Consider the following 27,347-nt stretch of genomic DNA (forward strand, 5'->3'; position numbering starts at 1 on the left):
ATAAATGATGCATGAAAAATAATATGTCTTGAGTGAATGACATTAAAAGAAAACGATTCATCAGGTCAATGACGGTATGTTTGTTGGAAAATGTCAAAACATGCAAGTTTTGCTTAAAGCATTTCATAAATCTCTAACTTAGTAAGCACACAACCAAATCCCTCAAACGAGTTAATTGTTTGCTCTTAAAATAACTTAAGATTTCATAAAATTATGAAATAGATAATTTTTACAAATTAGATAGCATAGTGATGTTATCATTAATGAAATCATTAGTTATGTCATTGAGCCATAATCGTTAAAAATATTAATTATGACTTGAAAAGAAATAATTTGGATTTTTGGAGTCTTTGTTAAGGCAAATTTTGCAATTATTCGCGAATTTTTCAGAAGTTTGGCTTATAATATAAATTTTGTAACAAATTTTCATGCAAAGTATAATAGTAATTTATATTCCTTTACGATTTCAAAACAGAAATTGACTCACCTTGTGATCCAATGACACAAGTTTTTACTGAAAGTGATGAGCTCATGGTCCTTCGAAAAATGGCACGGTTATAAAAACTGACTCAACTAAAACTTCAGAAGCAAGGTCACGGATTCAAAGAATAAAAAAAAGTTGCACAACACAGTTCAAAATAACGAATATTATTTTCTTCTGATCACCTGGGTATTTCGACGGCTATGTTCCCCTTCGAATTCTCAGATGTCATTCAGAACAATATTTTCTCAAATTTCAACACGTTCGGCAAGGGCAGAAGAGTGTTTCATGTACGGAAGAAATTCTTGAAGATATTTTCGTTTACTTCATAAAACAAAGCAATAAAAGGAACAAAACGATTCGAAGGCCTAACATGTAGTGACGATTCTCAAATAACACTTCCCTACTTAACAAAACTTGGTTTACTGAATCAATGACCAAACACACGCTGAATACAGTAGGAGATAATCAAATAATTAGAGCATAGATAAAAGTAAAAGAGAAAAACAGCACAGAAAAAAACAGCGGATAATGCCTAATTATACATCAAACAGTCGAAGATCAAACATTAGGCAAACACCGAAAACAGCAGGGAAAAGATAAAGAATGTAGCATGGAATGTTATCATTCCAAACGGTGTATCAAACACTGTCGCTTTTTTTTCTGTTGTAATCCTGTATATGAATAAAGTGATGAGAAAAACAGCTTATCAATTATATTTAGTCATCAGGTGATAAATAGCTCTAAAAAGACCGATGTTGAATTGATAACCGTCGGGAATTATCGATTACGGAAAATCCTAGCTGATAAAACAGCTCCATGTGATGAAAGCCATGATTCGCGTTATTAATACAGAATATTCTTTAAAGGCACATAACCTTCTTATGACGAGAAATAAGATATGAAAATATATAGAATTTTGATATAAAAAATTTGGTCATTTAGGGGAAATTAAAAGTTTTTCTATTCCAATTTATATCTGAGAATAAATATTAGGAAAACAAAAAGTGACTATGTTGCGTGAAAAAAAAATTACTAAAATATTAAAATTCCAAACTTATATTGTGTCATTTATGATTCAAATTAAAAGAAATTAGAATTTAAAGAACTTTAAATTCCTGTTTTTTAGCGGTTATTCAAGAAAGAGGCTGAGGAATTTTATGTTAGATAACATTTTTAAATGCAAAGCTTATTCAAAATTATTTAGAATTAAAATCAGATATAAAAAAGTATACATTTTGAATGCAGTTTAAATGAGTTTAGTTTATGTTTGAAAAAATAATAAAAAGGTAAAAAAATTGGTAAAGCAGTAACTGCTTTTGACGCTGACGAAATCAGAATGAAGAAAAAACGTTTTTTGTACAGAAAATAAAAAATAAAAAAATTAATCAATAAGAAAAATTTAAAACATCAGGAACAGGCGATATTTGCAACAGCAAAACAAGCAAAAATAAGCAACCTGGATCAAAGATAAAAGAATCCACAAGGCGATTTTTTTTGTTTAGATTACTTTATTGCAATGTTACAAAAAGGCTTTGATAACAAATAGAAAAAGATGAGTGTTTATGCCAAATTTATTAAATCAACATGAAAAATAAATATATGGAGAGTTATTTAATATTCTCTTAATAATTTCATATTTTTATACCAAATATCAATAGTTTGTTTCATAAAACAAGCAACCCCTCCAAACCCCTCACATTGCTGCTATAGGTTATGCTAATACTAGTAATAAAATCTGCATATAATTTGGAAGTATATAAGTGCATAAGTTGGAAATATTTAATCAGTATATATACATCCCTTAAAATTTTCATCGCCAGCGCAATGCTGACATAATAACATTGAATTGATTCTCCACATGTGTAAACTACTGGAAGTGATAGTTAGAAAAAGAGATCTGAGCTCGAGGAATTTTATAAAAGGGCTGGTTTTAACAAATCTTGATAGATCAAATTTTTGAAATACATCAACATCAACCGCGACGATTTAGAAAATTAATATATTAATGTAGGAAAGTTATTTAAGCAAAATTTCTACTATCAATCGTATTACAGTTTTCATTTTAAAATCATTTTTTGTTAAATACCATCGAGATGGAAAAAACAAAACTACTGACAGTAGATTTTTTATAAAAATAAAAGTGATTAGTATTTATTAATAACTAGCCGCCTTTGGCGACCAGCCGGTTCGCCAATCTTAATGTTCGTTAAAATTTTAATAATTAAATATTTTATGCAATTTCTACTTTAATAGCTTCTTCATCAAAATATTTTAAAACTTCAAATTTTGATTATCATATAATTCATTCATAATATTATAGAGACCTTCAGTCATAACGTAACATGTATCTCTCTCATTTTCTGTTAGCACCCGTAGAATTTATGCTTTAAATTAAAGTGGAAAAAATTAATCTTCAATAAATATAATAATATTTTTTTACTGAAACAAAGCATTTTTTTATAATCTGATTACTGAAAATAGAGTCACTCAGCGTTTAAACTTTATGGGCACTAAAGAATATCTTTTTCAATTTACGTATTATCTCAAGAATTTGTCAACAAAATTTTCTTAGATTCATCATGAGCAGATCGATTAATTAACAATGTTTAATTTTAAATGCATCAAACACTAAGAAAATGAAACGAATCGTTTAAAATAGACGGTTTAAAACAGGTTTTAAAAAAACTACTTAAAAAACGATGCACTTAAAACTATAAGCATATACAAAAAATATATAACTAACATAAATACATTTTAATTACAAAAACATGCAACGAACCTAAAAAAAATTTAAATCCAGTCCGCATCCGTTGATAGTAATTCGTCAACACAATGCGGAATTCAGAACACAAAGCGCATGCGTGAATTTTCAACGCCAGTTACGTAACGCAAATACGTAATTTTTTTTCTACGCCAGTTGGGGTAACGCTATGCGGATTAGAAATTTTTAATTTCCTTTATTCTGTTTTATTTTAATTCAAAAGTACTTCAGAATGAATCTGAAAGATCGATTCATTAACAATGTTTAATTTTAAATGCATCAAACATTAAGAAAATAAACAGAACCGATTGAAATAATCCGCCGAAAAATTTTAACCCTAGCCTCATTACTGTTGGGAGAAAAAAAAACTGAAGCCTTTCTCGTTTGGCGATGGGGAAAATGGAAGATTTTTTTGGCGGAAAAGTTGGCGGTGGGGAAAATGGAAAATTTTTTTGGCGGGAAAGTTAGTTTTTAATTAATAATTAAAATTCTAATTAAAAATTCGAAGAAAGAAACCCCAGGTGCACATTCCCAACCTCCAAGGTATACATGTACCAAATTTGGTAGCTGTATGTCAAACGGTCTGGCCTGTAGAGCGCCAACACACACACACACACACACACATTGAGCTTTATTATAAGTATAGATAGATAAGTGATTTATTCCAAAGAACTTCTATGAATATAATACAAGGGGAACAATCATATTTCCTTGAAAAAAGGCTATAATATATTCATCGTTAACATATGGATCATAACATGGAAAGACATTTTTATGCAAGGCTAATACAAACCAATATCCATATTTATTCACTCCCAATTTCATATCTAATAAAAGATATGAATTATTAAAAATATTTAATATCTATCAAAAGATATGAATTATTAAAAATATTTAATATCTATCAAAAGATATGAATTATTAAAAATATTTAATATCTATCAAAAGATATGAATTATAAAATATTCCATATTGTTTGTTTTATGAATCAGAAGCGTAGATGCTTTAATATTGCAAATAATCTTGAGTGAAAGTCGAACACGTTTGTGCTTTGTTATTCGTTTTTTCTACTATAATTTTTATAAGTTATCCCTTTAAAAATGTTGTAATACATTGGTTATTGCTCGTGAAATTTTCTCTTTATAATTCAAGGTTATATATTTATTCTGAAAAAAAGTCAAAAAAATGGAGGACATTTTATGACGCACATGAAACGCCAGTGAGGTTGTTTCATAATGACGCTGTGGATTTCATAACTATCAATCTATTAGTGCCATTTAGAAAGCCTCCCTGCTTTATCGACGTGGATATTGAATGATTTCTTAACGTTTATGTAACGAAGGTCGATTTGCTAATGCTGAGCAGATTTAATAGTATATTTCACCAATAATATTCAAAAAGGCGCGATTTTAATAAAAAAGCTTGAATTTGAGTTGTTCTGTATTTACATTTCGGTTGAATTCTGTCAATATGCAATTATTGAAAAAGTTTATACATTTCAAATGCGCAATTTCAATTTCCTGTTTCGCTTTACTCAACATGAGTAAGGGAATTGAATCACTTATTTGATAAATTGAGCTGTTCTGAAGGGTAACTTTTCGAACTTAACTTGGGTGTAACTTCGAAGGGTAACTTGTGAAATGATTCCTTAGAAATTAAGCTCTTGATGAATATTAGAATGACGCATTTTCAAGAAAAATATTATTTTTTACTATGATTCTAACAAATAATCAATTTTCCGTTATTTTTTTTGAAGATGAAAATATGTTCGGAAAAATTCTTTTCAAAAATTACTCAATGCATTCGTTTTCTTTCTTTCCCTTTTAACTGAAAAAAAAAATATATTTATTTGTTTTGGTTTACTTTTTCATCCTAGATTTTTCTACGCTTTTCATTTTTGGAAGAAGTTGTATGAAATTATTGCTTCCATGCATTTCTTGTTACTTTTTGAAGGATAAATATATTTTAAAGAACAATGCATGCTGCAATTAATTTTTAAAAAATGTTTCAATTAATTATTTTTGTTCCTTTTTCTCAAACGAAACTATTGATCGTATGATATTTCATTGCTACCACCAACAAAAAGTTCATGAATTTCATATAATTCATTAATTTGCCACCTCCTCAACAACAAGAAAGCAACAGCGTCTCTCTCTCTCTCTCTCTCTCTCTCTCCCCCTCCCCCCCCCCACTCTCTCTCTCTCTCTCTCTCTCCCTCCCCCCCCCCCCCTCTCTCTCTCTCTCTCTCTCTCTCTCTATATATATATATATATATATATATATATATATATATATATATATATATATATATATATATAAACATAATTTTGAAGGCATTAGACAGTGGCCCAGGACAGTGAAGAGATTTTCAATTTTTAACTTCGTTTTATTCTCTCCCAGGAGGCATGATTTATTTACAAGAGGAGTGGACAAGGCATGCCCACGCCTCTTGATTAGAGTAAAAGAGGGAGAAATTAATTATCCCTGGTCATATATACCATGATATTTTGATAGGGATTTCTCTACACGCGTCGAATTAGGTAGGATAATAGGGATCTTTTAGAAGAATCTGTTTATATTAGCGATTTTTATCCCTTCACTTGGAGTGTGGGAACTTGTCGGCAATTTTAAACCTCGTGTTGAATTAATTAAATAGAAAAAGTGGAATGGGGTCAGGAAGTAAGAGAATATTTTAGAATGAAGTTGATATGGGCTAAATTAAACTAAAAGTTAGGAAATTAATTAAGTTTAAATTAGATTTTAATATATATATATATGCAGTTTCGTGGCCGTAAAGAAGAAGAGACTTTTGAAAATTTTAAACACCGATTTATTTCACCATAGGAGTCATAATTTACGTACAAAGAATAAGCGATCATAAAAGGTGCGTAAGTCCACATCGGGACAAAAGTGCAAAGCATACCGACATTTTACCCTTCAGTGATTTTACTATGAGATTTTGATAAGGATTTCTTTTACATGTGTCGACTTAGTAAAGGGAATCTTAGATATCTGCTATACATTCTGCTGCTTATCTGCTATGAATCTTAGATAAAACAATGCATTAGGGATTTTTATCCCTTTACTTGGAGTGTGAAAAAATACTGAAATCATCAGTTTTATGGATAGAAATATAGAATTTATAGAATTAATTAAATAAGGAAAGTGGATTTGGATCAGGAAATAAGCGACCATTTTAGAATGAAGTAAACGCCGGCTAATTTTAGATAAAAGGTTGGAAATTAATTAATATTTAAATTAGATTTTAAAATATCCTTATATATAGGGAGAAAGTAAAAGCAAGCGCTGAAATTCTTCTTTATATAATTTGCCCCAAAAATGTATCGGTGCAGCTTGCCTGTAAATCTCATTGTATGCAATTAAAAGAAAACTATTATTATCTGATAAAGCACACGATTCTTGCCTTTCTATCTTTGTAAGCCGGCAATAGAAACAAGGGCAGCTAATACATTTTATACATTTGTATAAATTTTTTTCTCGAAAAATTATGACCGAATTTAGAATGAACTAATCTTTTCTCAGAACTGAATATGTGTCTGAAAATAAGAAAAAATTCCGCAATAAGAGATTGTAAAGCATAATTTTAAAAAAAAGCGAAACATAACATAAGTTCTATAGTGCAATAAAAGATATAACTGTGTTTAATGAACTCTGTTTTTAAGTAGATGCTTATAATAGCGTCGCGAATGGAAGCCTTACATCGTACATATTCTACAGTTTCTTACTCGGTACATATTCCAAAAATTTCAGATGTCTTCTACAGTTGAGCATCACATCATATTTTGCCTGCAGACAATAAGAGTCTCGTGTTGCATAATGCTTTTCATGTCAATATTCTTTGAATGAATTCCCTTTCCATGCAGGCCTGTCAAAATTTAAAATTATTCATTTCTTGCACAGTGGACAGTTTTTTTTGAAGTGACTCATGTCCATTGTTTCCTGGTTTCGTGAAAATGAAAGGTTAGCATATTAGTCAATTCAAAAATATATATTAATTATGTCATGTTTGGTAACGTTTCTACTGATTAATCAAAAAATAATTTGAATATATAAATTTTTAGATGAATTTAACTAAAATGATATGTACTTTTGAGCTGTCAATGGACTTACATAATGAGTCGAGTATAAAAATCATTTAATTAAATTATAATAAAATCAATATCACATAATATATTTTTTTAATGCAATTTTTGTTTATAAGTAATAACAGGAAAGGAAATAGGAGCAGTATTTTTTTTATTATAAGCGTTCATTATATTTATATATTGTTAAACTTAACACAAACAATTGTTATTATTTTGAGTTACTCTATAAAATAATATTGATTTATCATCTCTTCTTATACTTATACTCTCTGATGTTAATATGAAATTTTACATTTTTGGAAAAAGTAAGATGAATATTGTTATCTTCGACAAATAAAATAAAGCAAATATATACGATCCTGCCCCTTATGTCTATGAAAAATGGACTTGAACCACTTTCATAATCAATCGTTCTACATTTTTTTTTATTGGGCAATATAAACTGAACAAATCATTGCCATTTTTTAAGATATTAAACATGAACTAGTTTAAAAATACTTGTTTTGAACTATTAGCTTTGTATGGCATATGTTGAAACTAACTTCCTATTCATCTATTTGTTTAATAAATCTGCAAAGAAGGATAATATATTTATAATCAACTGAATGATGAAGTTTAATGATTCATTCCAGGGAAAGGTTAATTAAATGAAATGACGGTTTTTGATGAAACTATGCAAAATATTTTTATTTAGTCTCAAGAATTGAGTTGAGTAAACTTGTGGTTTACTTATTGTTATCTCAAGGTCACACACGCGTGGTAGAGACGAACACAATGATTTCTTTCATTTATACTATCTGCTTAACCATAAACTGAAAATTCTATAGATTAGATGATTTATGCCCCAAAGTGATTTTTATTCCTGGAGTATTCATAAAATGAAGTTTCAAATTTTGAAGCCTAAATCCTTCTCTCCTCATTGTAATGTTTCGTGGATGTGCTCTCGATCCTTCTCACTGCACTCTTGCTCATTAGAGAAAGTGAATCTTCGGAGACGGGTATGTTCGCACGCTTAGAGAATGATGATTAGGTCAATTATAAATGTAGAAAGGGAAGTCTACCCATCTTAGACTTTCTGTATATTTTGGTTCTTTGAAAGAATTTTTTCAACTGGGGAGATGCATCAAAATGCTATATCAGTTACAGATTTACATTTTTAAAGAGCCTTGGAATGGATTTTTTTATTCACTTTACCACTAGTCACAATATCTAATAATATACACAACGCTTCATTGCCAAACTAGAATCTTTTTTCCAAGAATATGTTGACATATATGATAGTGTATAAAATTTTATTTGCAATCCTATAAAAAGAAAAGGTAATATTTCTCAAGCGAAACTTTTGTTCAAGATAGTTTAGAGAGCCTTTTAATGGTTGGAGAGCATGGTGGAGAAGTCAAACTGAAATCTTGTGTCTAGCCAATTATTACTACGAACGGAGAGTTAGAAGACTTAAAAAAAACTGAAAAAGCTCCTTCTTAAGTTTTAGTTTTAAGGAATTCATTATTGATTAATTAATTAAATAAATTAATTAGTGAAGTGTAAAATATGAAAAAATTGAAACGTTCTAGCGACTCAAAGTGCAAAAATTTATTAACTTGACAAAGAATACTTTACTAGATAAAACGAATAAAATGCTTTGAAGCTATTGAACGAAATATAATCAGCAAAGCATATTATAACGAAGTCTGTTAATATTCGGTATTTTGCGCAGGACTTCTTAAAAGACCCCTATTGAAATTAAAGGCTTCCTTTTTATCAATATTAGAGTCATTTCCATCAGAATAAGATGATTTACAAGTTATTCGTTTGAAGGAGAGAAAGGTATTTATATATAAATTGTAATGATATCTCTTAATCTAATTTAAATCTAATTAGTTCCCTAAATTTTATCTTAATTTAGCTCTTATTAACTTCATTCTAATACGTTCTCTTATTTCCTAATACATTTCTCACTATTTTTATTTAATTTATTCTACACGCGCTCTATAAGACTACTGAATGCAGCATATCCTCACACTCTATGAGAAGAGATAAAAATGCTTACAACATTCTTTTAAAGATATCCAAGATTCTCTTTCCTAAATCGGCACGTGGCAAATAAATCGTAATCAAAATCTCAAATTAAATTAGCTGAAGAGAAAAATTTCTGGTTCTTTTGAACCTGTATCGCGATGTAAATGGAAGTCATCGCTTCTTCCTTGTTCATAACATACCTCCCATGATGAAATAAATCGAAGTTTAAAATTCCGAAAGTCTCTTCTTGGTCAAGGATCAGCTAAAATAAATTACACACACACACACACACACACACACACACACACACACACACACACACACACACACACACACACACACACACACACATATATATATAATGAAAAATTGTTTTTAGGTTTTAAATAGATTATAAATTTTAACTTAATTATATAATATATATAACTTGTATATTCTTACTGACAGTTGAACCTTTTTATCATGTTTAAGAGTTAAATTTGTGTGTGTAAGGGTTTTTCAATGTTCCACTTATCTCACTGGAAACCCAAATGTTAAAAAAATTAGTAACCAATAATATTTTCGAATATCGTATTAGCTTAAGAAAATGACTATATTTGAAATGAGCTGGATATTCTACTCTTACAATGAATTTTAAAAACTATGATTTTTATGTGACTACAAAATGAAAATTATGTGTTTACAAAATGAGAACACAAAAATGTAACTAATCAGTTCATGAGATTTTGAATATTTACAATCTTATTTTATGAAATGGATACAAACTTGACACCATACATTTTTATTTTTAAACTATAGCCTCTTTTTTCAGTTTTTCAAATAAAGCAAGTTGTGAAACATTCCGCATTAAAAAATGCTTAATTTTAAACTAAACACATCAAAAAAATAATCGGCCAATAGAATTTCTTACGATACAAGCTTTTAGAAATCCATGAAATTGACCTTGGAAAAGCATGTAAAGGAATTCTTTTATTCAGCCGGTAGCTAAAAGTTTTACAACTTCATGCTCATCATAAAATGTATTGAAGTAAATATAATATTCTCAAATCATTAAATAATATCTCCAAATAAGCTATTATTTGCGATGGATTTTAGAGGTATTTTACGACGATAAATGATCAGTGAGCAAACCATAATCGTGTCTTATTGTTTGGAAACAGATTAAGAGAAAAAAACTAATGTTTCTTTTTCAAAGATGTATAAACAAGTTTCGCAAGCCCAATTCTATCTAGGGAGAGTTTGAATTCAGGAGATAAACAGTTTTCAAAACAACTTAGTTAAAAAAGGGGAAAGGGAGTGTGGCTCATGCAACATATTGTTGTTATGTAATTAGAGATAAATTTTAATTTGTTGTTAACGTTTTCCAATCTTGTTTTCTTCCAAAATGTAAATTTCGTTATCAGATGTTATGGATAATTAATTCTATAGTCAGGCAGCATATTTGAAAATGTTTGTTTTATTCACTAGGCAAAGGGTTACTTAGATTATAAGATTAGATTATAGAATTGATCAGAAAATAATATCATTTCATTTTGCAACAATTCTCATCATCGATAATTTTACTTGCAATACTCGATTATATAAACTGTTTGATTAAAAGAGAAACAAAATCATTTCCTTCAACTATCTTCTATTCCTTAGAAAATAAATCATGGGAAATGTCTTCCTTTCCGAGAGCTTGTGGCTAATGATTGGGGCCGCAGAGGCCTTTTGGCAAGGTGTTGACTTTGGGATCGGAGGGCTTCAGGTTAGAAATGTGATTTCACCGAAAAAATGTCATGTAAGCGGGGCTGCTGCGCGCTAAATCCGTCCGGGCCTCCGCTGATGTGGTGCGGAAGTTTTTGAGAAATGGGACGCCAACCCAGGTGTCTTCCTCGTCGTCTAACCGCGGCTCAGAATTCCGATTTCCGTCTTGAAATAGCCCTAGTGTTGCTTTAAAGCGTTAATGTAAATGAACTGTACCTGATGAATAAAACTTTTTCTTAGAAAATTAAATGAATTGTTTATTGAAGAGTTTAAATTCCGTACTTTCGCATGTCAGAAATGCCCATTATATTGTTTTAAAGGGGGAGAAAAGACGTTAATAATGTATTTGTTTTGAAATTTACCTTTGAATGTGCTAGAATAATAAGTTTGTATATTTTGAATTTGGAATTAGAATTAGATGACGAAGAAGAGAAATGAAGAACTGGACGAATGTATTAATTATAAATGAAAAAATTCTTGTGAAGGATTCCATTTTGTTTTCAAAAATATTTCTGCCTTTGGAGAAATTGTCACTCACAAAATTAATGCAATTGGATCGAAAATGAAAAAAAAAAATCTTTGGTGAGAAACACAAAAAATACAAAATATGTACATACTTTTGAATCGACATGCAGAAAAAATAACTGACTCAGTTTATGACCCGAAGACTCTGGTGTGCGATAACTTTTATACTTGATGTATTTTCTATCGCTAAAAATATGTTTTGATTTTGCCTTCTGGAATGTTACATGAAGTGTAAATAAAATAGGTTGTTTAATAAAATTTCCTTTTACTTCTTTATACTATATTTCGGTACTGAATGGTAGTATTCCCTCATACCCAACATAAAAATGAGTGTTTTTACATGTTTAAACTGACTTGCTGTCTCCGTTGATGGAGATAATCCAAATTTTCACTTTTTATTCTATTTGAAGAAATGTTCGAATATGCTCCAATTTTTAATAAAATATCACATATTGCCCTTTTTGTAATATGAATAGTTCGTATACAAATTTTAGAAAAAGATTTGCTAGATTTAATTTTAACGAGCAATAATGGTCTCCCGAAATTTACTTGTATACTCCCACTCCCTAACAGATAGGCTTATAATTGGCTGCATAACATTGACGAACAATCCTCTTAATGTGCGATCTTAGGCTATTAATCTCTGTAATGCGGTTAATACACAAGCACCCGATAAACAAATGAGCATTTTCTACCCCCTTTTTTTTTGGACGGATTAAAGCCACAATCTGACGCAGGTAAACAATTACAGTCACAAAATCACATAACAAGTTTCGTGCATTTAGGTCATTGCAATTTTGAGTTGTCGTTCTTATATGTTTGTGAAATTATGAACCCACAAAGTGGCAACACCCAGACGTTTCCACTAAGCGTTTTTTCATAAGTGCATATTAACCACATGCTTTTACAGAGTTGAAGTACCTTTTAACTTGTTATCTTTGGAGATGTAATTAATACACAATCACAAAAGCACCATCAATTGTCAAATTTCTTATATTTCAATCTTTGCATTTTGAGTGAAATCAAAAGTACCTCTATCATATGCAAAGGGATCACACACTCTTCATTAGTAATTATTGTCCGAGCTTATTTTTCGAAAAATATATATTGCCTCAGAAGGTAGCTCAAAAAATTGGGCTCACTAGATATTATTTTTCTGAATTCTGAATGTGTTAAAAGACATATTATAAATAACTGAAATTCTATTTTCTAATAATGAATGTACAATTAACTCACTTAAAAGTTAATTCTTTATTAATTAATCTTTAAATTAATTAATTTTTTATTTATGATTAATAAATTTTTTAAATAAATTAAAATAGCTATTTAATAATGCTTAAGAATTCTTTATTAATTCATTAAATGGTTTTTAACTATGGAAATCTTTAATTATTACATTATGACACTGAATATAATACTCTATTCGGGCGAATACATTATTGGAATTTCATAATACATTTCTTTATTCATCTTCAAATGCATAAAAACATTTTCGTACAACTCAACGAAAATCTTCCTTCTTTCACTAGTTTCATTTTTTTTCTTCGAAATGTGACTAAGCCCAAATTACACGATATTCGTAACTTCAACCTGGGAAGGTCAAATACTAGCAGAAGAGGTGTCAAACTAAAATAGAAAAATGAGAACAGGAATTGTTCGAAATTCAGTCTCTCTAGAAATGACATTTTTAAGAGCACGAGTTAACAAGAGAAATTTAAAATCATTTTAAAGAACCACAATACGAAACTGAAATGACTCCACAGGCTATATTCTATGAACATTAAAAACTGAAAGCTCATTAAGTTTTTTTTTTAATAAAAATGAACTATTTTGTTAGAGAGCTTATTTTACTAAGAATGATATAGCGTTATCAAGAACTGTTTATTTATAAATGAAAACGATTCGGAACACTTATATTCTAATTCGTAATAAATTTAGGATATATTTTTCAATTCGGAATCAAGAGTTTAAAATTAGGACTCCCGTGCCAGTGTGATCCCTTTATTCAAAATTCAAACAAGGAACAGTAAATATTATGAAAATATCACGACGTGAAATTGGTTGCAAATTGTGAAATTAACATTTGGTTATTTTTTTGATGGAATTAACATCTGAGAGTAATGTGGGCGTTCATCGTTTGAAGGTTGAGGCTGAATGAGTAGCCACCTTTTATACGTCATATTTGGTTGATTCATTTTTTCATGAACTACTCTGACGTACTAGGGGACGCGAGGAATGCAAGGTCATCAAGGTGAAATGATATGAAAAACAGAGGATATGAGTGTTATCACGCAGTCTTGAAGTTTTGACCTTTGTTATGCTCTAAGGTAAACTGATTGGTGTTTGTAGGTAAGCCGCACCTTACTTCACATTTCAGGAAGTTCATTTCCAGCGCATGTTTATAAAATATGACATACACTCCACGTGTTCTAACGCGTGGTCACTACCGGGGTAAATACATTTTATCTCCATTAACGCTATTGTTGTTTCTTATTCCAATATTATTTCTATCCATGACTTAATGAAACTTTCAATTCTTGTGTGTCCGGAATGCCTAATTCAATCAAAGTGTCGTAAAATCTGAAGTCTTTAAATGTCTTTCGCAAACATCATTTATTGCTAATTCTACCCACTCTTGGTATACACAGACATTAATTTGAAACGCAGTGCTTACAATGAACACAAGACAAAATGAAGGCACTATTCTATGCTTTGCAATAGTTAGCTGCTTTCAACCCTTTTTTTATGTCACAAACTATATTTTGATTTTCAACCTTGCTATTTTTCTGATTTGTATTTTTGCTGTGTTGAAAACAGAATCGAATTCAAAAGAATATGCGCAGTTATTTTGACGTGACTTCTTTTTCTATTTTTGTGCTCATTTCTGCATGTTGGCGGCCTGGTGGATTGTGGTTATTAAACTGGAATATTATTCATTTCCACTGTGTTCCGATTCCTGGTATGCACTCAATCTGCTCAGTCGTCTTCGTCAAATATGGCGATGTTGTGCGATAAAAGGGGCTGTAAACATTTTTCAAAATAAGAAAATTACTGTTAAAATATTCAAATAATTCCTTTTTTTTTTCTTTTCAATATTACAATTTTTATTTAGATTTTCAAGTCCTCCATCTTCTCCTCACCTATTTTGAATTAGTATCTAATTGTAATGTACGCAATGACATAAACGATAAGAATGTTTTCAATTATAGAAAAATAACTCATTCTAAGGATTTTTTTTTCTTCTGTTGCTGTGGAGCGTAATGGTTATATATATATATATATATATATATAAAATATATATATATATATTTATTTATTTATTTCAAACAAATAATTTCATTTTGTTTTGTTTAATATATACTATGAAACATATCTACGAAAAGTTTTTCCCTAAATTTCATTGTAGTTATTTTGGTATTATTGCCATGAATCTATTTTTATGTTGCTGTTTTGTATCCTTGCTGCTAATCTAACATTGGTATTATTGCTATTATATTCTCTGGATTGTCTTAAAAATAAACAAACTTTGATTGCTTGGCAATCAAAGTTCCTATTTTGAGGAAAATAGCAAAGGAATTTTGTAAACATATCATAATTTCTTTGTTATTTTCCACTTTTATTCGAAGATACTCAGTTAAATTTTCAAGCAACATAAGCTGATTTTTCTATATTAAGTTTTAGAAAGTTTCCATTGTTTCATATCATATATTCAACAATTGAGTTTTTTTAATTATTTTTTTTATAATTGGATATTGGCATTTCTTCGTGCCACGCTAATGTACAACACGAGTCTTATAGAAATTAAATATACCAAACAATTCAATTCGTGAATAAAACAATTTCTATGCAGAATTAAGTTAAAACGGTAATATTAAAAGCAAATTTATTAAAGAAGCGACTAAAGCTGATCAAAAACAAACCTAAATACACATACACACATAGACTACACACACACACACACAAAACACTGCACACACCCACACACACACACAAAACACTGCACACACACACACACACACACACACACACACACAAAACACTGCACACACCCACACACACACACACACATACACTACACACACACACATACACTACACGCATACACACTACACACAAAACACTGCGCACACTCACAGACATACACTACACACGCACACATACACTACACACACACGCTACACACACATACACTACACACACACACACTACACACACATACACTACACACACACACACACACTACACACACACACACACATACACTACACACACATACACTACACACACACACACACTACACACACACGCGCACGCGTGACTGGGCAGCCAGGCTTAGAAGCGGCCGAAAAAATATTTTATTTCCCCAGCTGTCAATATTTCTTTTTGGAAATTTCTCCTCAAAATTTCATACATTTCTAAAAAACACAAATTCACTGAATTGTCAGACAGTAGGATAATGCTAAAATTTTAGGAAACATATTTTTTGAGTTTCAGTAAATTTCATTACATTCACTTGCTTACTATAGTACTTTTAGATGTCGAACGTCTTCTTCAATGATATTTTGTACAAATGTGGATGCAGTGCTGTCTCAAGTCATAGTAAATAAATGAAAACAAATATATTTTCACGGAAGTAATAAAATAAAAAATTTACCCAAAATAAATTATAGTCATGTTAGTTAATTTTTTAAAAAATTATTAGAATCTCAAACTTATTCGTACGACTTATTAAAAGAGTGATCTCGAAATGTACCCGGTCTTGAACCACATAAATCTGCTTCTGAATATACATATATGTGCTATTCGTTTCAGAAATCTGAAATTGTCATTTTTGGAAGATTTTACACCATGGAGGAGTGATACTCGGAGAATAAGATGAGAATTTCCAGAATTTTTTATAATATCTGGATCTTCGTAGAGTTGTGCATTTTTTCTTTTTGCTCTTTTTTTCGCATGTTATTTTGAACAGAACTATTATATTTTGGTTCGAAATTTGTAAATTTATTGTTCATATATCCACGGGTGCTATGTTCCCTAATTCCGTTGATGATAAATATTTATTCCATTGCTAAATCAAACATTAGCCTCTCCTCCTCCACCCATCGTCTTACCCTTTTTTTGGTGAAATCCACGCAACTTGGTCAAAATTTCAATTTGAGAATAAACATTTGACAGAATTAAACATGGTTATAAGGTCAAAATATTCCTATAAGGGAATGGAATAACAAATACGCTTATGAATTGATGGAGTAAAAAAATGAAGAAAGAATAAAAAAGATGAAGATATGTGAAAAATAAATAAAATGAAGAAAAGTGGAAGGAAGCAAACATAACAAAACAAAAGTAATAAGAATAATGAGAAAAAACTATTTTACATTATCTACATAAGTATTGTAAGCTATAGTGTAAAATTCCTAATATTTATATTCACAAGTGTGTGCAAATTCTGCTAAAGATAAAAAAATAGTATTTTGTAATAATAAATGAATTTAGAGCGACGAGCCAGCATTCATGTCCTTGCTTGCATAATCATCCCTTTGCTAAAGAGTTTTCCAACAATTCCGCAGTTGCAGGTGTCGAAAATAATATGCTCTAAGCCCTGAATTTCATTTAAAGAAGAGACGTATGTGTTACTGGTCTGCGGTTGTAACTTTTTGAAACACTTGCGAAAATTGCGTGACCAATCACATTATTAAAGGTGGTTTTCTAGTATCTCTAATTTATTATATTTAATGAATGAAATCCTTGAAGGTTATCTGATTTTTCTTTCTCATATTCAAAGTATATGGGGAAAGATTATTGCAATCTTCAAAAAAAAAAAATCGACACTGAGGTTTTGATTTCTGCATTTCAAACCTTCCCCAACCTTAAGGGTGCTTTAGTGGCTGATGAAACCCTCTCGACTTCATGGTATGTAAATTCAAGTTTAGAAACCTGATTCCACGGAACATCCACCATGTACGTTAGTCTGGTAAGTTTGATGGTGTGGATCAAACATGCTCCCGTTGCTGTGGTGCGGAAGTTTGAATAGAGGAGGGGGGGGCAATATCTCTTGTAATTCTCACCGTGATTCAAAATTACGAAGTCCTTCAAAAGAGGATGTTAATAAAATTGAATTGAAACCAGATTTGCAAAAAACAATGTTTGGAGTTAGTTCTGTCTGCTAACATGATTAAATCGAAAGTGCAACAAGCCAAAGGGATGATTTATATTTTCCCTAAAGTTGAAACACATCAGTCAAATTTCAGACCAAGTTCGTTTACGAGAAATCTATCTGTCTCTTTGCATATGGGCTAGATATCAACCTAAATGCAATCAGCCAGATGAATAAAACTTAATATATGATCTTATAATCCAAACTGCAGACAAGTGACAAATTTTGGCACAATCAGTCTAAGTGAAAATACATAATTAATTTTTTCGAGGATCGCCAAGACAACCCCCAGAGAAAAAACACGCACCACTCAAGCTCAACACTTTCCAAATATAATTGTAGCAGCATTTTCCTTGTTCCGGGGATTTCTCCTCCTCTGTTCTCGCACTCTCAAGAAGCTTTTCTTCATTATTCCAGAAAGCCCAAAATTAGCCTTATTCTGAGAAAAAGTCGAGGGAAGAACACTTCTGCTAGTTTTTATTATAATAGCACCTCGTTGGATCATTTTCATCATATCAAATCATTTTAAAAATGCACGCAAAATATACATCATTTGCGAAATGTGTTCAATAATACGCAAAAAAGATCATGTGCATTCAGAAAAATGTTTCTATATCTATTACATACTCGATCAATAAATCATACATTGTCTTACAAGATAATTTATTCAATCCTTGACTTTTTATAATCATGTTTTACTTTATCTTCAGTTGAACAAATAAAATTTTGAAATTTGATATGGTCTGCTCAAATTTCTTCGAACAGTTAACAAATTTTTTTAAAAAGTAGAATCTGCTCGTTTACTTATTCGTACATTTCATGTGAAAAATAATGATTTTAATGTTAAATTAGGAATATTTTTTTCATTTACATTCATTTACTCTCTTATTAATAAGGAATTTTCCAAATTTCAATAAATAATTGAAAAATATATTCGATAGACCAGCATAACCATTCAAATTAGACGCTGAAACTTATGTTTTAGTAATTTCATGATTCCACGTAAAAAAGAAGGAACTGGTGTCCATATTTCGTCGGATTTTTTTTTTGAGTGCCTTATTGCGCATTGCATCTTTTTTTCTGAATTTGACATATTTTTTTATCACTGCAATAATGGCTGTGTATTATATCTTGGGCTAATACACCAAAAAACTGTATGCTTGTTGATCTGTCTATATGTTTATTTATGAATGCGATAACACAAAAATCTAAAAAACAAGATAAATAGAATTTGATCTGAAATCCGGACAACACAATTATTTGCTGGTATCAAATTTTGGTCTCAATCGACCAAAGATAAAAGTTCAAATGGATGCTCCATTATCTTCTGTATGCTACGAAGCAGAAAACGGGCCATAGGCTAGTATGTATAACAGAGAAAACATTTTCGCTGATTCATATTAGTAACATTTCCATCATTTTTTTTTCCATGTCGGTGTATCATCATTTACAAATAATATAAATAGTCTAAGAATAAATGAAATATTTCAGTAGATTCTGCTTATGCTCATTATGCTTTTACAATGTGTGCCTGATCTCTTAGAAGATATACGCGCATGAGTAAACTTCAATATTCTCTAGCTTTTTAGAAATCCTCTCTGTATGTGACCATAGTATAATTGGATTTATTCAAACTATATCATTTAAATAATTAAAGCCTTGAACTATTCTGACATAGGGTATTCTATATTTCGAAACCGTTTTTCTCCTTTCTTATTTGTTACTGAGATTAAATGTTTATAAAAATAAGTGTTTCGTATATTCTCTTTAACATACATAATGAAACATATAAAGGTTATTCTAGTCTATAAAATCCAGCATTAAGTAAGCAAAAAATAGGAAGACATTCTAGATTGTAAAATCCATTATGAATTAAGAAAAAAGTACCGAGACATTCTAGTTAATAAAATTCATTGAGGAGTAAGTAGTTATTCCAGTCAACAAAATCCATCAAAAAGTAAAGAAGAAGTAAAAAAAAAAAAACCCATTCTAGTGAATAAAATTTACTTTGAAGGAATAAATAATTGCTGAAGTGTCGAATCTAATCATATATGATCTAGTATATCTAGCCAAAGACATACAGTAAAGGAAAGGTGTGTCACCTTTCGTTGGTTAAAGTAACCCAGAACAATCGAAACAACACTTGAAGAAGAAGTCTGAACGAATTTCAATAGTCTTTAAGAGGAATATGTTGCATTTTCCTAGCAGTTTCAAGAGGAATTGATCCACATTCTTGTTTTGCAGGAAACCTTTCCGCAATCAATCAAACCGTGTTAAGGGTTTCACTACTAAAGAGGACATCGGTCTGCTTAGTTTTGTATATTGCTGACTGAAACCATGCTTGAGGATAGAATTCATTACTTTTTACTGTGACACCTCTACAATCATTGGATGCCTCTGTTCACTGAGCTAATTGTGGACAGTAAACAAGAACGAATGTCAGAAATATGGAGGGTAGAGATAAAAACCGATTATATCAATGATTTTACTTTATTGATGAATTAATTCATAGGTAAATTGGAATTATTTTTGATTTCACAGGAAAAAGTACAAAACAATGAAAATGTTTCGAAAAGCATGATTTTATTAGTGTAGTAAAAGTAATATGCAATTTTTTTTTTTTTTTTTGCCAAGAATAAGAATATCAGAATAAAATCATAAACGCGTGTAGCTGTCTTAGAAATATTCTAAGTTAATGGGAATTTATTCATCCTTGAAATATATTTTAGATTTAATAAATGCTAGGGAAACTTTTTACTTGTATTAATAAAAATGTAGTTTTCATAATAAGGTAGTTTGGAGAGCTGATTGGTTTTACGAATTTGTTTTGTCGAATACATTTTTGATCAAATATACAAGAAGGCCATAAAATAATTTTCCCCATTTGATGGTATCTCCAGCTCAAACTCATCAAATGAAATGCAAAATTCCATATATGGACTGTTGAAAGCAATTCTCTAAAAATAATTAAAATAATCAAATAAAAATTTCAGAAAGTTGAGCAAAACATCACAGATGTAATATATTGCAGTCAGCTAAGGATAATACATTGACCAAGGGTCTCTAATACTGACCAATAAAAATTTTTCTGTTGATTTATATTGAATGTGCATTATTTACTGATGAAATATTAATGAAATTATGTTTCTTCTAATTATTCCTTCTAATCACCTTGCACATTCTGTACATGAAATTTGATGACATGTTTTTCCTTGGATTCCTCTAAAAGTAAAATTCTAACAAGTTTTATGACCAACCTGTATTTTTCCTCTTTCCAGAGTACTGAGAAAAGCACTTTTTATTTCTTTCAAGTTTTTCGCCTTTATTATATTTCATATTTCCTGATTATAATTGTTATAGGATCTTAAATGTTTTCTCAAGCAGATGGCGCCACTCGTAAAATTAAAATTTTAGTGAAACAAATCGATTAACTGATTATTAAGTTTTGAAAATATGAAAATTTCCTTCAGGAATACGGAACTACATAAAATTTCAGAGCACAAATATATCAAGGAGTGAAATACCATTTTTATTCACATGAAATTCATGGAATAAAGTTAATAAACAGTGTAAAAATGACATTTTTGATTTATGTAAATAAATCTTCTGATTTATATAATAATATTCTTAGAGAGGTTTCGATGAAAGATATCTGAATGCAAACAAATAGAGAGGTCAATAACAAATAACAGTTGATTGTCATATCAAATCCGAAATATGTATGAACAACAAGTTTACTGATAAGGGAATCAGGAAATATTCAAACAAACAAGGCTGTTGAGAGTGTTGGAGATAGTATTTCTTTTTATTTATAAATGTAAACATGTATATAGGACTGGAATATGGAATGTATGCCATTCAAAAAACATCTTCCAGTGGAGGAATGTATTTGATTGTCCTGAGGATTCCTTGTCCTTTCATTTAGGACGGAAAGACTTTTTTTAACATCATAAAACGACATTGAAAGTATTGCAATGTAAGGAATCTATTACTCTGAAAAGGAAGTATTTTTTCAATTGGTAATTGACAATCTGGCCTCATTTTAAAGACTACAAAATATTTCGTTAGACCTCTGGAAAATGAAAACGTCAAACAATATTTTGGTCTGCTGAAAAAATAAAACAGAATTTGCAAGCAGCTGTCATATTTCTTATGTGAAATGACTATTTTCCGCAATTAATCTTATTCCACTATCAAAATACAAAATAAGAATAAGAATAAGAATTTCATTAAATATCATTCTTTGCACCTTAATGATAAAATGTAGATGAATTATTGGTTCCTAATTATCATTCATTGTCTCTGCAGAATAGTATCTTGAGTATGAGAATGAGTAATAATAATGTAAATAAGTCGGTTCTTGGTTATTCATGGCTGAGTAAAGCCAGTCATTCACGATCACTTCATGCCATACTGAAAGATGATGCTATGTCAATGGAGCCCGTCATTCACGAACATTGCATGCAAGCTTTACTTCAATAATGCCTCCAGTGAATGCTCATAGCAGCGCATTCCCTTACATACACCACATGCCTTTTAACCCTTCTCGATCACCGATTTTCAATGACATGATAGAAATGGGCGGTGTCAATTGGGTCGAAATGGATATCCCCACGACAAGTCCTCCCAGGGCGACGATCCATTTTCGAATCTCATCATTCTTTTGGTATAGAATAAGATGCGATAGTCTTGAAAGTTCGATTTCAGTGATGTCAGATTATTTGCTGATTTCTCTATGCGTTAAAGACCTGGACTCTTTTGAGGGGAAGGTTTGCTTACCCTGTTAGGAGACCAGACATCGATGTCGGCGTAAAAGATTTCTATAGTGTTAGAATTCCATTAGTGGTTATTATTCTTTGAAGAGAGTGTACTGCTGTGCAATTGGTTAATATTTCTTCGCAATTTGAATGAATAAAGGTATGAAATGAGACAAATTAATCCATAGAGAATAACCTCCCTTGATACTATAACACTTCCTTTTGCAGTGGAAAAATTGAATAGAGATTTTGAGTAGCTTCCTTTCAAACGACTGAAAAAAATCCAGAAATTGATTCCCCATTGTTAGAGATGAGACCACCTGTCGAATTTCAAATGATAAGATCGCTGCTTATTATATACTTACAAATATTCAGATAGATAGAGATCACCCTTTTTGTCCCGAACCTGTTTTCGAAAGAGAACCCTACAAGCTTAGTTTCATTCATCTAACTATTTACGTTATCAAGTGCACGTGGAAATGGACAGGTAAACATATTTCTGATTCTAGTATTTTTGGAAAATCTGACAGCAATCTGCAAATTTAGAGAAAAAGAAATCCCATCCAAAATTTCCTATCTTACTTCATTGCATTTTTGAGACGTTGTGTTCACAGTCCGACAAATAAATATTAAAGCCAAAACGCCTTTTTCGAACTCATGAGATTCACCAACGTGGAGATTCCTCAAAATCTCATGGTCGAATCTTTTGATGATTCTCATTGTAAACTAAAGGTATTTTAATGTATTTAAAAATAAAAATAAAGAGAACTGAATGTATTCTGCATAAAACCTAAGAAATCAACTTATTTTGAACAAAAATCAATGCGATTAGTTTAATTACTATTCTAAGAATGATCTGTTTAGCTGGAACTAAATAATATTAACAGAGGAAAGGCTTAAAATCAAACACAACAAAAAGGAAGTTCTCAAATGCAGATTTCACAACTGAAAATTAAAGGAGAATATGAATTATATTTGTTCATTTATATCTGTTTGTAATTATTTTCAATTTCAAAAGCAATTATCAGAGGCTATTTTAGACATAGCATAAATTATTCCTTATTTTATTATTTTAGATAGAAAATATTAGCTCAAAAATTTATTCATTTGTATTAAATGAAGAAAACATTAAAAAAATTTTAACATTAAAAAAAGATGAGTGTTTATTTCAAATAGCTAGATCTGAAATCCATTCATTTGACTCTGAAAACTATTTGTTTGTTGCATTTGTTGGTAAAAATATTATTTCTCGAATATGAAGAACGGAAATTTTTTAACAAGTTTATGAAACCTTTTTAACGTCGTAAATATAACGTTATATATAAAGTAATGAATTTAGAATTTTTATTTTTATTTCAATAACTCTTTTTAAATCTCAATTCAAGTGTGTATTAAAAAATTATACATTACGAAATATATAATTTCGAACCACTTTACTTTTGTCCTCATTAAAATTCATTAAAATTCTTTCTTTCGAATATGAGTGAAATGATAAATCTCTTTTTATGTGAAAATGTATTTAGATTTCGCATTTATTAATGTTATTTTTATATTTCAAATTGTGAGTGTTGAATAAGATCGCGAAATATGCAGTTTCCATTCACTTTATCATTGCAGATACCAAAGCCCATTCATTAATTTATATCAAAGACCGCTCAAACATTCGCTTGGCAGATTATACCTAAACGCTTATCAAGTATTAAGCTTGGAAAATGTGATATATATATATATATATACAGGGTGTCCCATAAATATTGGGACAAATTTTAAGGGGAGGTAGGGGACATCACAAGGATTCAGATTTGCATAGAAACTCATGGTCCGAAACGCCTTCATTCGGCACTAGGCGGTGTTGTGCACAGTAGCAAATAAGGAAGCAGACCTGCAATCCCTCACCAACCTCATTCAAGACCTTTTCCCCACTTCTGCATAGACTATCATTCGCAATGCTCCAAGTCTTAGTCGATCGGAGATGGCACTCCTAATTGATTTCCTTGTGTCCTTGTGAATCCCTCAGTCATTTGAGCTGCGATCGTCCGCAGAGGAGTATAGAACGTTTTACGAACACGGAGCTGGCAAATGTGCAACTGATTTATGGATTGGCAGAAGGAATTGCAAGAGCGGCTGAAATGTTGTATCGGGAAAGGTACCCACAGAGACATGCACCGGACCGCCGGATGTTCAGTAATTTGCATCACAATTTGTGTGAATATGCGTCGTTACGAAGTAATAGAAATAGTGAGGGCAGGTCACAAGTGACTTTAACTCCCAGGATGGAAGAACATGTGTTGGATACCGTTAGAAGGAATCCGAGTGCCAGCGTACCAGCCGTCACTACTGCCGTTGGAGGATCCCGGAATAGTGTTCATCGTGTTTTGCAACGTGAAGGCTTACACCCATACCGATATACCATCAAATATCACTATAAAGAATTTTAATTTGGACAAACTACATCTCCTGGTTTCAGACTATAAAAAAAACCCCTTAAAACATAGCAATTTTTCATAACTTGTCTCAAATAATGTAGCGAATTTTATATTTGTAACCTTTTTACTTTCTTGTATAAAAACATAGAGAGAAGGTATTATAATAGCCACAAATTTCAACTCGAGATTTTGACGTATCCTCATGTTTCAAATCTAAAATGTTCAAAAAACACATTTTGGGAATTATCTGTCTCTCCACTTTTTTGTGAATACACTTACTCAAAAACGCTTTCAGCTTATAAAATTTGGTATTTTACACCAAATATTTTAATTTCTATAAAATTTTACATGGAATCTATCCCGAGGAAGTCTATCTATGCGGCTGTCCGTGAAAATTATAACTAGAAATGTAAAGAGTAAGGTAGATAAAATTTGGTTCATCTGAAATCGAGTCGGATGGATTGAGTTTGTGTCATCCATATCGATTTTGCAGCACAACCGTATTCTTGTAAAAAATACAGATGTGTTAATTCAAAAACATAATAATTTAGGCAAATAAAATTTGGTTTTACAGTTTGAGCATCTAAAGTCGTAATTGTTAAATTTTGGATTAAATCCGGCAAAGTGTAAACTGTTTATCTATCGGTATGTTTATAAAAACTGTAACTCAGAAAATGACTTAATTAAAGGAATTTTGGTTGTTATCTATGAATACGTAATTCTTTATCAAATTTTAATTTTTACCAGTCGGAAAAAGGGCGTCTACAATACATATTCTATTTTGGATTGACCGCATACATATTATTTTGGATTAACAGCATGCCAGCAATTAATCACCAAAAAAAAATCGACAAAGATCGCACTCTAAATTCACACCAAAGATCAGTATTCCGCAATTGTTGCTCGTCAGTACAATGGAGTGAATACATTTGCACCGGTTTTCCTTACGATACTATGTAGCGTTCAAATCTCATGTTTGAAAAAAAATATGAGCCCCAGTTTTGTGGAGACCATTCTTACTGGTTCATTTTACGTTTTTTCGATCCCCACAAAATATTGAAATGAAAGAAACAGTGATATGAGTGAATGTCACAGTGGAAAATCAAGGTTTGAAAGTTCTGAGGATTACAGGTGCGAGATCACTGAATTTAGTTATCCTATTTTAGAGTTGCATGAACGCTAGTTTCAGGCAGAACTCGTCAGAATAAAAGAGCGATATTTGAGCTGGTAATTGAATTCCAAAATTCCCTTGTAATGCTAACTTGAGGATATCGACCATCTCAAACCTATTTAACATGATCACGTAACATGCACTAGGGCATTCATTTCATTGGAATCAGGTTCTGAGTAAGCATTCCAAGACTTAATCCACTGCGGAGCACCATATCCAGTATTAAATAAGAGCCTTTGTCATGGCTCAGATGCTGTCCTTATAAGGATATAAAATTACTTCCCCAAACAACCTTCAAAACCGAATGCTAATAGAACTAAACTAAACTAACCACTGCAAATCGTTTTCTTTTTCATTCTTGCACCATGCACTATTAGCACGAAATTATCTACAATATTGTAATTTTATCAAAGTGATCGATCAATTATTGGAAATACCGAATAACACCTTCTCCTAATAGTCTCGTTATTATGGCGAGGCAGTTTTGAGGAATTTATGCCTTCACATTTATTATCCTTTCGTGATTTAAAACTACTTTTAAGTCCAAAAATTATTCTTCTATAATTACGAAAATGGGCATTATCATGATCGCTGTAAGGTAATAGATTTGAGAGTAATCGATTTGAAAATATTCAGCGAACTCATGGAAAACTGACATGCGTGAAAGCTTCTTCTCGACTTTCTTGTTCCAAATCCTCGCCAGGTTATTTGTCTCTTCGATGTTTGTTTGGGCGATTTTCACAGAATAAACGCCCCTATGTTTGATGATAATTTTTCGTCTCCTTAATGTCTACTATCACTTCTCGAAATTTACCTTTCGAATTTGGCAAACCCTCTGTAAACATCGATACCGATGTTGCAGCGATGTTTCCTAGCAAACATTTTAGTTTTTCTTGAATATCGTAACACCTCCTCAGTTTTTCCACTACAGACTTATATCAAATGAAAGAGTATAAAATACCTTATATTTTCAAGCTTTTTTCTTAAAGTTTTAATATTTTTACAGTTAAGGGTTCTAAACTACTTTTTCGTTTTCAATAATTTACGACCCCCTAGCTCGTGAAATCGGCATGTTACTTAGATGAAAAAGTAGCCTTTAAGAATGTTCTTTCACTTAAAAAAAATCATAGTTGAAACACAATTTATTATTTTTTTTAAAGTTTCCAACAGTTCTCCGACTTCCTATATTTTTTGCAATTTT

At 30.8% G+C, this 27,347-nt stretch overlaps 1 protein-coding gene across 3 annotated transcripts in view; it reads right to left on the bottom strand.

Annotated features, from left to right (window-relative positions):
* LOC129960231 (ras-related protein Rab-5B-like) overlaps positions 1–27,347 on the bottom strand; it is a 117,990-nt gene that overhangs the window by 45,559 nt on the left and 45,084 nt on the right. The window contains exon 1 of one of the 3 annotated variants that reach the window (XM_056073484.1): positions 488–1,116. The exons of the other annotated variants lie outside the window; for them this stretch is intronic. Coding sequence (XP_055929459.1) covers positions 488–533 — 46 coding nt within the window. The 5' untranslated portion in view covers positions 534–1,116. Of the gene's footprint in view, positions 1–487; positions 1,117–27,347 lie in introns of those variants that run through there. 3 annotated transcript variants of the gene reach the window in all.

This window comes from Argiope bruennichi, chromosome X2, assembly GCF_947563725.1.
Source record: "Argiope bruennichi chromosome X2, qqArgBrue1.1, whole genome shotgun sequence".
In the NCBI taxonomy this organism is placed as follows: domain Eukaryota; kingdom Metazoa; phylum Arthropoda; class Arachnida; order Araneae; family Araneidae; genus Argiope; species Argiope bruennichi.